Source organism: Aulostomus chinensis, chromosome 15, assembly GCF_037954235.1.
Source record: "Aulostomus chinensis isolate RoL2024-O1b breed Wild chromosome 15, RoL_Achi_v1.0, whole genome shotgun sequence".
Classification (NCBI taxonomy): Eukaryota; Metazoa; Chordata; class Actinopteri; order Syngnathiformes; family Aulostomidae; genus Aulostomus; species Aulostomus chinensis.
In genome coordinates, this window is record NC_141334.1 from 25,631,533 (window position 1) to 25,648,355 (window position 16,823).

General features: G+C 44.0%; 1 protein-coding gene across 3 annotated transcripts in view; it reads left to right on the forward strand.

The window, feature by feature from the left end:
- Nucleotides 1-16,823, forward strand: part of ntm (neurotrimin) — a 485,612-nt gene that overhangs the window by 416,744 nt on the left and 52,045 nt on the right. For all 3 annotated transcript variants that reach the window (XM_086225657.1, XM_086225655.1, XM_086225658.1), the window contains one exon: nt 5,263-5,495. In XM_086225657.1, coding sequence (XP_086081783.1) covers nt 5,263-5,495 — 233 coding nt within the window. The remainder of the gene's footprint in view (nt 1-5,262; nt 5,496-16,823) is intronic.

Here is a 16,823-nt window from a genome sequence, read left to right on the forward strand (position 1 = left end):
GAGCCAGAATTTGAAATGTATCTAAGAAGTCACTTAGCCTACCGTAGACAACTCTCTCCAAAACCTTGGAAAAGTATAGATATGTGTCGATAATTATTTAGATCAATTTTGTCACCTGACCTGAATACTGGTACGATTCTAGCAATGGTAGTCATGTCTGGCACAACCCAACGAAGTAAGGAGAGATTGATAGAAAACTCAAGTGGCTCCAAGATTTCCTTTATGAAGGCTCTAAGAATTTTACTCGATCTTGTCAGTACCAGCTGTATGTGAGCATTTCATTTTCACAACAATATTCAATACTTCACTTTAATCAGTTGGCCTCAGAAAAAAAGAGTTTAAATGATTGCCTTTGAGGTATTGTCTAAAAGTGATATTTTGAGGTTGACTTATATTTTCTGAGAGATTGTTTTTCCAATTTGAGCAAAATGGTCATTGAATTTTTTGGCGAGATCATTATTACCAGTGGCATTTTCAACGTTTTGGGAGATTCCCTTGACTTTGGTATCCGGGAGCGCAGTAGTTTTACGCTTTGGACAGAGGATTTCATTGAGCACCTGCCAAGATTTCTTCTGATCACCCCGGTGGACTTGGATGAGTTCAGTGTAGTCACTTTGCTTCCTCACGTGTGAGCTTATTTCTATATTTAGTGTAAGAGTCTTTATTTTCAGCACTACGGGCTTTGAGAAATCATTTGTATAGTTTATTCTTTTTGTTTATGATTTCAGAATACCCTTTGCAAGCCAAGCTTTCTGTTCAATGGCATCTTTCTTTATGAATCTTTCAGGAATAGTGCCATCGACAGAATCAGTGATTTCCCTCGTTAAAGCATTGCATGCATCGTTTGGATCCTTACAATTTTATACTGAATCCTATGTTTTGGTTTGCAGGTGTGCATCTTGTGCATCTTATGAGCTCTTCTCTGCACATCCGTGACTCACCGTCAGGCACAAAGCAGTCAGGACTTCCTCATGAATTGAAAATCAGAAGGCAGAGTAGATAGAGTGCCTGTACCTGACCCTCTCGAATTAAAGAGAAAACACTGAGGGCTGCATATTGACATTAGCTCTGGCCTTCAGACTCATAATTGAACTGAGGCTTCTTTTTTAAATTCATAGAATCAGGATTTTTATATATCCAATATTGTACAATGTGTAGTCCTGCTGTCAGTTGCAGTGCTGGTGTCAGCAGTCCTCCTGCCTCAGTGTGTGATGATGGTACGTTCAGGACACGGCTTACATCACACTCACATGTTGACACATCTTCACGCATGTATTAAGTGGTTTGTATTAGTATTGTAGCGAATAGTCGGTTCCCCTCTTTAAGGGGAATCCTGGACACCCTTGACACGAGGAAGTAGCTCTGAAGGAACTCCCCAGCTTCAGCAGGGACGGTTAAGTAGAATTAAGGACTGTTCTTATGAAGCTTGACTCCAGCACATAAGGTGCAGAATACCCTATACAAAGGTCATCGAATAAGATGTTCCTCTTTGTCTTGTCATGTGACACGCCTGCCTGCTTCATTCCCGCTATTACATCTTAGATAATTATGTTTTTATCAATTGTGCATCACAGAATCCTACATTTGCATTGCCTGAGGACTGCAGCACTTTTTCCAAAGATTTTTTGAAAGCTGATCTTGATCGACAGTTGAAGGCAGTAACACAGCAACATTATCATTCTTGTGGAGTCATGTGTCTTTCCAGCTGGTGAATGTAAGCCTCTTTAGTTGCTAAATGCTTCACTATGTTCCCCAGCTTGTCTTTTTACAATTTGCACAAGCCCGACTTTACACTTGAGTAAATCCTTCATTTTCATGCTAGCATGTGTCCTTGTAATTCTGCAGCTGATAATACAGGCTTCGCATTCTTTTGGAGGAAAGTTTTAGGGGTTTATAACTTGTCATGTTTAGAGATTAACGTTTAATAGTCTGTCTGCACTGAGAAATAACAGCACAGAAGAAATTAATTTGCTGTCACCATTGTAAGTGAAAACCCCTCTTTCTTCCTTGTCACTGAAAATTGATAACCTCACTATCTCACGTACACTGCCATCCATTATTTTTTGAAATCCAATGCTCCTGTGAATTGATTTTACACCAACACACACTGGTTTTCCATCTTCTTCCCCAACGAAACACCACAAATGCCCCAAGGATGCCACTGACCCTAAAGTGCTGCCACTGAAGTGGAAGTGACTGACTCCGCAACAAAAGCTGTGACAGCGTAAATGGAGCTGAGACTCTTTCAGCTGCAAAGTGTTGAGCTTGTGTTACATTGCCAACATTGCAGAGCAGATTGTTTGAATCTGTGCAGTGGCAGGAAAATTAGGCCACCCGAAGTTCAATAAACCCAGATGATAAACGGATGTTTGGCAGTCAAAAGCCCAGTTTACATGAAGTTGGTGTATCTTTTTAGCCTGCAGCTGTGGCATTTCAAGATTTGTCATGAAGATCCAGCAGCGATGTTGGTCAGGTTTACTTCTGACTGCTTCAGCCAGTCTGTTGCTGCAGTGGAGCAGAGGAATGCAGTTATGGCTCATTGTCTCGAATCAGTTCGAAATGTCAGAGGCCAAGTGTGTGGGCTGCCGCTGAATGAAAGGAACCTGGTGGCATTTGCATCTACACAGTGACTTTGTTCAAGTTTATTGAAATATGTCAGAATGAGCAAGCTGATAATGTGATTTAATGTGACTGCTGATAGTCAAAATACTTTTATTTTTTGGATTAGAAGAAATCAAATGCTCTGTTTTGGAATGAGAGGAGGGGCTGCAGGTACGCTTCTGGTACTGTATAATGACTTTTTATTCATTTGGTCTTTTACGTTTAACGAACTAACTGCTAACTAAGGGATGTAGCAGATGTTCTTGTTTATTTGTGGTTTTCCCTCCTCCGTGTTGCCATATAGCAGGTTGGCATCACCATGGACCGACAAGCAATGGGATGATTATCCAGGATTGTGGATTATTGCTGTGAATCAGCTCTGACAGTTATAGATTGTGTTGATTGAGATCATCTTCAGATATGATCACCTCTTAGATGATTTCTGAGGTATAAATGCTGTTGTTAGAAGGGTTCACTGACATTACCTCGCTATGAACACACTTCACCTTCAGCAGCGCTGCAGTCAGCCTCCTGTCTGTCCTTGTTTCAGACTCACTCCTGCCCACCTCTGTGCTGGCATCTAAACAGATAGCATCTACTGATACATTTACAACAGACACTTTTAAAAGATGGAGCCAGTTTTGTCATCTACCACCTGTTTTGCTGCAATAACCAATAATGACAATGACAGGCTGCATGCATGCAGTTACACAAAAGAGCTCAACCGTAAACCAGTTCCACTGTGGTACAAAGACACGTGATTCTCATGCACACATGTGCATGTGCAAAAATAAAGAGAAAGTGTGTGTGTGTGTTTGTACACACATATATACTGTAGGTAAAAGGGAAGGTCACACAATAAAGGTAAAATGGAATTTATTTTTCTCCAAAAATGTGCAGAAAATCAAAAGTGGGTCTCAAACAGCAACCTGAATATTGTGGAGGGTCATGACTCCAAAAGGTTGAGAATGTAGAGCATGACTTCCTCTTCATGGACATTTCCTGGTTTATCTTGGCCTCTATTTATTTAATAGCTGAGCTCAATGCTGAATCCCTTTAATAGAAGTTGCCACTTGACACTGGTCTAGTTTTCAGTCAGTCGGACAGTTATTCTGGAAACGGAGGAAAGTGAATATGAGTGGATGAACGAGTCAGTGTCAGACTTCCCTTCCTCCAGCAGTGGGCCACTCCGCTCATATCCGTATCCATCCCTCCATCCATCCATCCATCCATCATCCCTCCATCCATCCCTCCATGTTCCCCCTCTCCTCCTGTTCAGGGTGGTGGGGGTGGAGCCTATCCCAGCAGCCTTCCCCCTGGACAGGTCACCAGTCCATGGCAGGGCCAACACATAGAGACAGACAACCATTGGCTCTCCCAGCCACGCCTACGGTCAATTTAGAGTCTGGATTAACCTGGTCCCTCTTGATGTCTTTGGACTGTGGAGGAAGCTGGAGTACCAGAGAGAACCCAGCAGGAACAGGGAGAACATGGAGACTCACCCAGAAAGACCCCGTGCTGCAGCCGGGGCTCCACCCACAACCTGAGTGACAGTGCTAACCACTGCCCTACCGTGCAGCCCGAAGAGAAGTTCTGATGCTTATTATTTTTACATACCACTGATAGTTTGAAGTATTAATCCCAACCACATGAGCTGCTTGTCAACTGCCTCGGGTAGATGGAGATTATTATCAGCCTGCCATTCCGCTGTCTGCAGCAGGGGTTCTCAAACTTTGATACAAAGTGAGGAAACTTGTGAACGAGAATCCTGAGTTGACCGCTCACTTGGCCGGCCGTTCAGTCGTTGCTTCCTGGTGGGAAATATCTGACTTCACGAGGAGCAAGCGTATCCAGCATTTGCTCTCTGCAGTCCGGCCCCTCTGCTTGCTAGTTCAACAATACTTTCCGTGCTTTACTGTATTCCAAATTCATGCCTGCTTCTCACTGTTGGATTTGTTTTCTTTTCGTGTAACTTTGCTATTTTTTTTCTTTTATCACATTTCTGATCACCAGTCCTGGACCCTTCCTCCCTGCTGATGAACTCAAATGTATCACTGATGTTGATCCATGTTAAAACAGAAGTAACTTGTACTTTGAGCGGTGTATCGACAGAGTACTTGTCCAGTGGTCTTTGATTGAATGGAGTAGCTGTTTATTAATTGAACTTTTAATTGGCTAAGTCTGAGTCTTCTGTCAGCCACTGGATGGTGACAGAGACACGTATGAGAATACACCAGCTGACCCAGTGGCTATTCACCCCACTCTCACCGCAAAGTTTCAGCCTTTGCGGGTTTTGGTGAGCGGCTGGTGCAGCGTGAGCACAAAGCCCAGAGTCGTGTGTGTTTTCATCTCAAGCAAACACTCCACCAGCTGGTCTCCCTGATTAGTTCGTCCTCTCTGGGTGAAGGTGTGCTAATCAGCGGGATGATTGTTCAGCCCACAGAGACGTAAAACCTTGTCAAAAGTTTAATGCATAATCAAGTGTTAGTCGTGAATGGAAGACACTCTAATAGCATCTCTGGCTCAATTGCATATTTCCTTTTAAAAAATATTCCACGTTTTTTTTATAAGATTTATAAATCTGACAGTCTTTGTGCATCTAAACCTTGAGCACCTTTGTAAAAGCCCTATTTTGAACCTTTTTTAAATGTTCTTTCACAGGTGTGCACAGGGGGACGTTGTCACACACACAGCATGGCTAAACCGGTCGAGTATACTGTATGCCGGAGAAGAGAAATGGTCAGTGGATTCCAGGGTGAGTCTGGTGACGCTTAATCAAGAGGAGTATACCATCAAGATTGAAAATGTGGAGATGACAGATGAGGGCCAGTATGTCTGCGCAGTCCAGACAAGCAGTCGACCAAGAACCACCGTCGTGCACGTCCTCGTCCAAGGTAATGAAACAAAACAAAAACTCAAGAATGCTTTTTTACAGCTGCAGCTGGTTTCTTTAAAACTGCTTTTTCCTTTTCTCGGCCATAAATCAGTATCTTGGATTTTCTGTTGACCTTTTCAGCAGATCCAAATATTATATATATATATATATATATATATATATATATATATATATATATATATATATATATGTGTGTGTGTGTGTGTGTATTGGCACAAGCTCTATGTTGTTCTTGCTAACGCTGTGAGACTGATGGCTGTGTGATTCGTGAGTACATGAAGGCATCAGTGAAACACACAACACAACCGCAGAGAAAAATCAGGGGGGTTTCTTTTTTTTTAATCTAATTTCCTCATTCATTGCTCCACTGGAGCAATTAAGGACTAAGTGCCTTGCTCAAGGAGAGTGAGTGGAGTCTGGTCCCCACTCACTACATTAGGTGAGGTTAATGGCCGACACCAGATGGTGAGATCCTTTGCTGAAAATGATGTGCGGTCCTCACAGAGCCAGAGTGCACAGTGAGGAGCAATGTGCTGTACAGTGGAACTGGAGGACGTAACGCTCCCAGTCTGATATGTAGATGATCTGTGCATTGGTACGCGCTGCTCATAAGATGTCAGAGAACCAGAACCAGTTATCATTGGCAAGTTTAGATTCATGTCCCATTTGTCTCCAGAATATTGCCAAACAATAACAACAGGTTTAATGAGGCAGAGAACAGCCGCGCCAACAGCAACACCTGAACCTTCAACCCACACTGGTCAGTCCCAGCTGCCTCTCATGACACCTCCTGGACTACCGCACAGGGTGCTCTTCGTCCTATGGCAGCCAGGAACATTGACAACACCTCCAGACCTGCAGCAGCGACACCTTTAACTGAACTTAAATTTATAGTCCTCCGTTGTCCTCCAACTAGTTTTTCTTCTTCTGTGATTTTACCTGTTCTCTAAATCACAACCTTGCAATTTCTGTGGAATGTCAAGTCAAGCTTTTTTTTATTATACTCCACTTCACCTTATATATCACACCACGTTCTTTTCTAAAATGAAACTACCAACTGGAGCAGAGGTTTCAAATATCCCTTCACAATATGTATGCTTCTACACAAATGCCAAGAATAATGCACAGAACAAATTAGAATATGAAAAGTCATCTTAACCCGGTGAAAACGAAGAGATTTCTGGGCCTTTTGCGCATTTCTTCTCTCTCTGAACTGATGGTGGCTCACTTCCCACCTCAGGAGGACGTCCCACAGCTCAGTGGAACAGCACAATCGCAGCTGGGGAGTGAAGTCAGACAAGTATTCTGTGCAGTACAACATAGTTATGAGGTACATTTCTACTATTTAGAGTTTGTTCATATCCTGCAGCCAAATCTTTGTCAAATTTTGGTCAAGTGGTTTTGGTCTCAGCTGAGTCAATCAGGACTTCATTGTTGCACTGAAGAGCAGAAGATTCTGATGTATTATTATCATTTAGGACTGTTTGAAAGCTGAAATTTTGATAATTGCGGTGAAACCAAATGAAGGTCTTCAGCCTTCCAGTGCTATGAATGCATTCAATGGGACAAGTTAAAACACGTTTTTACCACCTGAGTGTGTAACAGCTGTCTCAGCTTGAATGCAAATGCGTTGTTAGAGAGCATTGATCTGAGAAACGCGCACTACACACTCCACATATGTAGACGAGTGTATACGCCGAGATTGTTCAATGTTGTGAATTTGTGTATTAACACGGAATTGTTTTCCATCATACATGAATGACTTCTAGAAGACCACGTGCATGTTTTCCCATCCACACCACCACTGCCTTCAGGTCTGTGGGACACCAAGAGCTTCGACTGCACAGTTTGATAGAAGCTGATCTAAGCACTGACCTATTGAGCCTGCACCTGTGTAGTGCTGCTGCTGTATTCCACAACCACTGATTGCCACACTGAAATAGACAAATACAGTGACGGCAGACCAGCAGCAGCCTGCCGCCACGGCGTAAACTGGACCATTTTGCTTCGCTTTAGCAGAACCGTCATGATGCAGCATCAGACGCGTAAAGATCCCTGGTTGTTGTGGCCGCCAGGTGACGAGTATCTCACCACAGTTATTTTAGTCAGATAAAAAAAAATCATATGTCATTGTGTAGAAGTAGAGTATTCAATGTGTGAAATATCAAAAATTCATAGGAATAAAGTGGAAATTACAAGGTAATTTATACTATTCTACATGGCTGGCAACTATTAGAATATTCTTTGAAAATATCTTACAGTTGATTGATAAATTGATGGAAATGGGATGGATGGTCAGATCAGCTCTCATCAGTCAGGATGCCAACTTGTAAACTAGCTAGCAAAAGGCATTCTGAGAAGCTCATTCAACTTGGAGCATGGTTTTTTTTGGTAACATTCATTGTGCTTTGCAATTAAACAGTGTGAAGTGGCTTTTGAATGCTCTGGTTAACAAACCGTAGGAGGGAGAAGTCAAAGATGAAGTATTGATTTGGTTTCTGACATATAGCAGCTGAACACGGTCAGGAAGGCTCTCTTACACACACGTTCCCTCTTGTAATGTGAATGAGGTTGTGCTGGTTTTTCACTTCACGAAAGTGTCTCGAATTCAGGGACAGAATGAAACGATTAAAGGCTTCCATCACTGAGACATGCAGCGGCGCCCTGCCTCACCACTGTACTGCACAAGAGAGTTGGAATTAGAGTGTGAATGAGATGAAAATATTGAAGCACAGTTCTAGGCTTGTTCCACTTGGTGCTCTCCCCCTTCATCAGACCTTGAGCGGACGTATCCGAAGATGATTGGATCACCTATGAACTAACTTACTTTCATAAGAGGTTTTTAAATAATAATCTCTGTAATTTTGCACCCAACTGCATATTTAGAGATTTTTTTTTTTTGTTTGACTGGCGTGACGTGTCCCCCTGCATAAAGCCTAATTTGACGAATAAACTATGTTGGTACTTAACCATGTCCCTGTTCACTCCCGTCCACCATGTTTCTTTTCCATCACTGTCACACCGTGTCTCCGTTTTTCATTTGCATCTTTTTTGCTACATATCTTCTAACAGTTGTTATGCGGGCTGCCATGAATATTTTACACTATTTGTAAAGGCTGTCATTAACAAGGATTGGCGGGGTGCATTAGCAGTGCTAGCTTGACGCGGTTTAGAGCCTCTGAGGGACGGTGAGTCCGCAGAGGTGCAAATAAATGAGCAGCCTGCATGTCTTTGACTGGCACACGTCTTTTGCAGAGCTTCCAGAGAGGCTGTGGAGCGTCCATCAGCTTGGTAAAAACTAAAGGAGCCGAAATAGGAGAGTTGGCATTAATCTCCACCTTACAAGTTGGTCTTCTCCTGAAACTCAACTTCTCTGTTCGGCATTCTTGCTGCCCACCAGTGATATAGCTCCTCCCACCCCTCACACAATTGGATAGTAAACTGGAGACCTCCATTACACAGGATTGATCTGAAACAAGAGCTTATCACTCAACCCTAGTAAGTGACAAAAAACAACTTGATCCACTGACTGGAAACCATTTTAAATAATTAAAATGTGCGGCACGGTGGAGCAGTGGTCCTCACTGCGGCCCCCCAGCAAAAAGGTTGTGGGTGGAGCCCCGGCTGCAGCACGGGGTCTTTCTGTGTGAGTCTCCATGTTCTCCCTGTTCCTGCTGGGTTCTCTCTGGTACTCCAGCTTCCTCCACAGTCCAAAGACATCAAGAGGGACCAGGTTAATCCAGACTCTAAATTGACCGTAGGCGTGGCTGGGAGAGCCAATGGTTGTCTGTCTCTATGTGTTGGCCCTGCCATGGACTGGTGACCTGTCCAGGGGGAAGGCTGCTGGGATAGGCTCCACCCCCACCACCCTCAACAGGAGAAGAGGGAGAACATGGAGGGATGGATGGATGGATGGAGGGATGGATGGATGATAAAAATGTGATCAAAAATTAATAGTAGCAATAGTATGGCTTCACCCAGAACACACAACAGAGAGTGATGCATGCAGTTCAACTCTGGTCAAGTGTCCATTTTGCTAGAACGTGTCATGCTCAAATTATGCAAAGAGTCTGTGGTAAGCAGGTCCAAGTCGGGGTAGGAGTTAGCAGATGCACATGTCTGCAGGCTCTCAGTAGGCTGAAGAGGAGCTCTTTGGCTGCATAACAGCTGAGTTCACCATGAAAATGCTGCTCATATATAAATGTCACCGCCGGACGCAGGAAACGTCAGTCCAGCACCTCAAGTGACAAAATCAGAGAGAATCGAAGAAATGCAGACAAACCAGGACATTAGCAGTGTTGTTTGTCCGTGTGTGTGTGTGTGTGTGTGTGTGTGTGTGTGTGTGTGTGTGTGTGTGTGTGTGTGAGGTGATTGCAAATCAATGTAAAGACACAAAGGTTTGTTCCGCCTGCAGGCTACAACAACAACAGACAACAACAGTTTGGTGACCTTGGCCGTGAACTCTCCATCACTTGACCTACATTCGCTCTAGCCAGTGAGGCTGTGTGTCTGCTGTCCGTCAAAGAGTTCAAGTCAGCCCTGCTGGGCTGCTGCTTCTCTTTTTTAGTTTTCAGTTTTCATAATTCAATACAAATTTTCCGAAATTCAAATCTGCGATAGTTATTGACAGGCTCAGCCCACAATACGACAATCGATCTACGCAGGTTGCTACGGTAGCAGCATACACTGGTGACGCAACCTTAAGGCATGCAAGCTCCTTTATCTCATCCTCCTAACAGCTGCGCTGGTATGTCGAGGTGCTGAACTCCTCCATCCCGCCTGAGAAGCTCAGTAGGGGAGGAAGCAGGAAAACATGGTTATGTGCTGTGATGCAGTCATAGCAGGCGCCATCATGCAGCGAGAGGTCCAGAGCTCAATAGGGACCTCAGCAAAGCAACAATGGCTCAGGAACTACATTCTCCATTCCAATCCTCCACTGACCTTTCAGTCCATTCTTTTCAAAAAAAAAAAAAAGAGCTGCAGGGAAGCTGTAGGAAACATGGCAATAACATATTTCAATTGGTGCGAGACAGCAGGAGAACAGAGAAAAAGGCAACGATACAAACTGGCCATTTAGTTGTTGCCAACTCAAGCATCACTGATGCCTGTAATTCACTCATAATTTTGTGATTTCTAAATATTTCTCACCAGAAAAACAAAGCCTGTTTCTGCAGTCAGTTTCCTTTCAATTAATCTAATAATAATCTTGTGAAACTCAAATGGCCAACAACTATGTTTCAGTACATAGTTGCACGGGAGCAACCTGCTCCACCAATCAAGAGATGTCGCTGGTACACTTTAGGATTGTGGGTAGCGTAGTATTTCTCACATCACTAAAAATCCTGTTTCTTCTTAAAACAAGGTTGATATCATGAACGTGGGGCTTCAACAGGAGCAGACGCCATCGACTCACAACCGCAGATCGTAACAACGTTACGGTCAATAAATATGCTAAAGCTCAATCTTCAAACTGTGCGCTCTGAGGTGAAAATGCTGAGCAGCGATGAAACCTTTCGCTTTGCGGTGAGGAAATGCTGTGTGTTGAAGTGGCGATGGTGATGTCACATCAGGACTGTTTATTGCAATGGAATCAAATCTAAGTGAGAGGCAGCAGCCACGAGACGCTCCTGGACGAGGACGTGAAATTAGGGCCAACACACAAAGTTCTATTTTGAAGGAAGGAGTACTTTTCTCCTTCCTTTTTTTACAACCGCGCTTTTCCTCTTTACTTGAGTACATTTTTGAGGCAGAAATCTACTTTATACTCCATTTCATTTGCGGCTTGAATGTCGGAGGGTCGCTGACACGGATCATCCCTACAGACGTCAGTGTCAGCTGCCCACCAGAACCTCTCTCTGGGATTTTATTCTCAAATTGAGAAAAATTGCAACATAAAATTACAATTCATTTTTAAGGAGAATTCTCTGATGTTAGACACAACAGCGCTGTGATAATTGGTCATCTGCATGCAGCCGCCCCGCTCGTGTCCGATTGATTGATTGATTGATTCACAGAGACATGCATGAACTCTCTCTGTCTTGCTCTCCTCACTCCTGTGCGGTCAACATGGAGACAAGCCGCCATCGCCACACATCAGAGAGGGTTTTTTAACCAAAGTGGTCTGTGGTGATGCTGCCCTGTGATGGCAAGGACACTGCGTGGTTCACCTCAGCTCATGATGCACGGGGGTCGGGGCCCCCATGGGGACTTTGTTGTGTTCAGAGAGGAGCTACATGTGTGTGCGCACACAGGCCTGCATCACAGGTGGCCCCCCCAGTATGAACCCAAATAGCACGACACCCCTCATCAAGTCCAAGACAGTTCCATAATAGTGAGGCTGATTCCTACAAACAACCTCACTCAACTGCTTCATCCTCATCATACAGTTTAAGGTGAAAACAGCCTGGGTTTATCTCTTGACAATGTTTGAGAAAATGCTTGCAGCCGATTTCGCTGGCAGACGGTAGATTCAGTTCACACATGCGAGGGTATTTCTCATGGTGCGTGTCATGGGCTGTCACTGTTTTTGCCTCTCAGACAGGATAATATGGAGGCCATTTTCATTTTCGGGCTCTGTGGCTGCCGTTGCAGATCATTTCTTCAGAATGTGTTGACTTTGCGCTTCTACTCTTTCCAGCGGGTTTACTATCTTTGAAAGCAAATAACATATGGATATATGCCGAGCAAACAAAATATCCACAGTTCACTGGAAATATATTTTCATTGTTCGATTGGAATGAGACAATAAAACGGCGTGCATCACTGAAGAGAGGTGCACAGGGGCTCCAAGTTTGAATGGCTGTTCTTGTTGTGTCTGTTTTAAATAAATCAGATTTTCAGTGCATTTACTGAATGACGGTTGACAAAGACGATGGTTGGTAAATGGGGCACTCAACAGGATGCACATGTGGAGATAGACCCTTAATGGTGGCTCCCATCACGCCCTGGTATTAAAGTTGATCCATCTTTATTTTCATTGCGTTCCAATTACTCCTCTTAATTATTCTGACTGACTTCTTTTCCTTTCATTCTACTCAGAAATATCCATGCAAATTGTTACCTTAATTTTTTTTAGTACCAGAACTTCTTTATCTAAGTGAGAATAAATCACACATTGAAATTACAGTTTTATGATGTAACTTTTTATTCAAACACCAGTCGGCATCTCAGTTAACAGGACTGAGTTGAAGTGGACATTTTAATGGGACACAGAAATGTAACCTTCATAAGATAAATCATACAACAAAATAAACCTTACATAACTGTCTTACAACTGAAAACATAAAGCAGCCGTGTAAAACTGTCTTAAAAAGAGAACATTTTGACAGTCGTGCTCCTGAGACTGATTTGATTCCTTTTGTACAGAAGTGCCTAAGTCTGATCTAAGTGTAGTTACTAAACTCTCAGCAGATCGGCCACCACACTGTGAACAAAACACTGCAAATAACAGGGCAGTATTTCCTCTTTAATTTGAGGACAACTTCAACACCTCTTAAACTGACTGAACTTCACTTTTTTTTAGCACAGCAGTTTATTTCTTCAGCAACATTACCTTAGGGCTCACTTTCAGATCATCTAGCTTGAGAAAATCTTTTGAAACACTTCAGAAGTATTTGTCAGTTCTTCTGGGTAGCTGAGGTTGAGTGTGTGTATCACCCCCCAGCAAGGCACAGGCCCTGGGAATGTCTGCAACCTCTGTTCCCTCCAGGACGATCTGAGCACGGGCTGGAGCCGCCACCTCCTGTGGTGACCGTCTTCATAAGTTCGCCTGTGTTATCACCGTTAGCATCCTGGTAGATCAGAGAACAGAGGACCGTAATTTCTTAGGACTGATGTAACTGTGTGGTTCTCACATGGTCTGTCACAATCTCTGAGATGACCAAATCATCCATCCACCCATCCCTCCCTCCATCCATCCATCCAGCCATCCATCCATCCATCCATCCATCCTCCATCTTCTCCTGTTGAGGGTGGTGGGGGTGGAGCCTATCCCAGCAGCCTTCCCCCTGGACAGGTCACCAGTCCATGGCAGGGCCAACACATAGAGACAGACAACCATTGGCTCTCCCAGCCACGCCTACGGTCAATTTAGAGTCTGGATTAACCTGGTCCCTCTTGATGTCTTTGGACTGTGGAGGAAGCTGGAGTACCAGAGAGAACCCAGCAGGAACAGGGAGAACATGGAGACTCACCCAGAAAGACCCCGTGCTGCAGCCGGGGCTCCACCCACAACCAGGTTCGCAGGCTGCCCCATGTTTTAGATGAGCAACTCCCAGTTAAGACAAAGGAGAGATTCTCCATCATGACCATGTCAAAGTCAAGAATGTTTTCACTGATCTGTCTTCCTTGCCATTTCAAATTAGTTCATTTTAAATACTCATCAGGTCATTCACAAAGACTTCAGCGCCTACAAACTTGTGCCACTGAAGCACAGTCGGTTTTATTCAGCAGTTGAAAAACAAGAGAGAAGTGCCTGCAAACCTACAACAAAGAAATGGGCAGTGGGAAAATCCAAACTCTAGTAATTGCTGTTAAAAGGACTGACTTCATCATGTGAGACAACTCCTGTGGCGTCTCAACAGTATTCGCTTCGTCGACGCATTCTTGGACTCCACGTGCCGCTGCTATGGCTGACTATCAAACCGAAGCTACCAAGGCCTAGCCGTGACACGACTGCTGCTCAAACCTTCAACACTACAACAAATTTTAAATGAACTTGAAAGAAACAAAGTGAAAAATTACTGAAATCCATTGCCAATTAACACCTACGACTGATAAAAACCTTGTACTGTACTAACGTGCGTGCCTCCTGCTTTTTCACACGTTACTGCTCCTGATTGAGGAAAAGTGTCTCGTGCGGTGTAAAACTATTTCTTGGTCTGTCTACTGATACAGTTTTTAGCTGTTGTGAATAAAACGAGGCTAAATAATGTGCAACAAGCTGCAAAGTTTGTTTCCCCCGTTTACATATGAGTCAAATGTAGTGGAATAGAATCAATGTAATATCTACTTAATGTCTATTGTGATGTGCATTGAGAGAGAGAGAGAGAACAGGGGTGTAAATGAGCAACCTCATTTGTAGTTTCATGAGATTCCATGAGCCAGAATCTGCAACTTCAGGTTCTTGTGCTGACACTCTGATGGCGTCATCCTGTCTTCGTATCAGGTTTGTTGTGGTGTTGATGATCGAATCCAGCTGTGCAGAGGAAGACGTGGACGCTTCCTGTCGGGCTGCAGCTGGAGGAAGTGCATCTCTGGATGTGATGGGGAGATAATTTACTGCTCTTCAACACATTTTGCAGCATCTTCCATCTCTCTTGTGAAGCTTTATCCACACTTGAGCTTCATTATGTGTAGTTGTGTGATGTCTCCTCGCTCTGCCAGCTTTTGAGGAAATGAACATGAGGGACGGGAGGGTTGTTTGTTGCGTGTTAGTGGTGGGTAGCACCGAGGGACAGAGAGATTGGAGTCTGGTTTCCACCAGCCTGTTTTTAAGTGCATTTTCAATTTGCCGTAAAAAAAAAAAAAAAAACGGGCTGAATGGAAACAAAAAATAAATGAAAAAAAACTGGAAATCACAAAAAAAAAACCACTTACTACACTTGGGGAAGAGGGAAAAGATGGAATATCATCAAAGGATGAATGTCTGTAAATGCAATGGAAACAGATTGTGAACAGAGGATGAGAGTTAGAAATCACGTGACTCACACGTCGCTCCAGCAACTGTCGTCTGCAGCAGGGAAGCAATGGCGATGCCAGGGGGAGACACCAGTGTGACTACACGTGATGAACGGAACTTGTCCAAGTACCACTGCGCTCCCCTCATGTCCCCCAGGCTCATGCCCCCCCAGTCTCATGTCTCCAAATGACATCTGACTGTAAATGCTGCCACCTACTGCTTCTCTTGATGAACTTCAACAGTAGTACTGCTACTTGAATAGTGGTGAATGGAAAAAAAAAACCCATAAAATTTCAGTTTCTTTTACCAGTTTTATTTTTAAAAGTAAAAGATTGCAATACATTTGAGAGAGAGAGAGTGCAGGAGGAAAGAAAACAGGACTGATGCAAAAATGGCTGTTCACAATTTCTCAGTTTCTTTCAAGTTACTTGTAAACCACCTGTTGAATATTTTTCATGCAGTTTCAGTTTGATTCCAAAATGAAGGGAGCGAGCAAGTGAGAAGTGCAATGCAGCTGCAGCACCACCCATATCCCACCAGTTCCTGACTGGGTGTCCTGACTGGGTGTTGCTTCGTCTCCTTCCTATTTCCTGTCCAGTCAGACAGACCCATGAGGGCCATCATCCACAACACCTTGATGCAGGGAGGCCCTCCTCATGGTCCAGGTTTGGAGATGCAAGAGCATCAAACGGCGCACATATGACCACCTCATGACCCAGGGTCACGAGTACAAGATGGAGCTGATGATCCCGACATACTTTAGAAGTTCTGAATGAGTAACCTCAACTGTGGTTGTTTTGCAGAGGGAGAAAGACAAGCGTCAATAAAGACACGCTCGTCCTCCCGGTGCTGGTCATTGTACACAAGCCAATTATCTATAAATGGAGAAAACACACTCTGTAATTATTTCAACAATCTCTTTGCCTGCTTGATTTTTGTGGTTTAAATAGAAGTCTTGGTCATAATTAAAATTTCCCTCCAGCAGAGAGACCCACGGTGACGGGGAGATAAAGAGAGAGCTGCATGCCAAAGCAACACCTGTATCCCCCTATACATCTGAGGTAGTCATGTGGATGCGCTGATTACAAGCTTCAGGTTTTCAATCACATTTGCTTCAGTTGTAACATTATCAGTGCTGTCCGGGCACTCTCCCCCTGACCTGCAGGACCAGGACCCTCCTCTGAGTTCTGGGACCTCCTGATGTATGAATGGAGCGCTGTCGAAGCCTTTCATCTGCTTCAGGACCTCTGTCTCCAGAGCATCTCTTCTGTAGGAAAATCCCTCCCCAGTGCAAGAACAAAGCCTGGCTCAAGTGTCTGTTGGCAGTATTTCTATTTATGCAGCAGCTTTTGATGGACCAGCATCTTCCTTTTGCTTTATGTGATCCATTTGTTCCTGTGTTTGACTTTGTATTTTCACCTCAGCACCAAATGGAGGATGGTTGCCCTCATATTTTGGACTAATGAGTTTAATAATGGGGATGTCCTGCTGTCAGCGCTCTATCTGACAGCTGAAGAACCAGGAGGTGTCACCAATACGGCCCATATCATGGCCTCCAGTTCCAGGACTGTTCCCAGGTCAGCAGGTTCCCCATCTCGCTGGCACGGACCAAGATCAGGCCCGCAGAGTTTGTGCACCTGTCTGTGC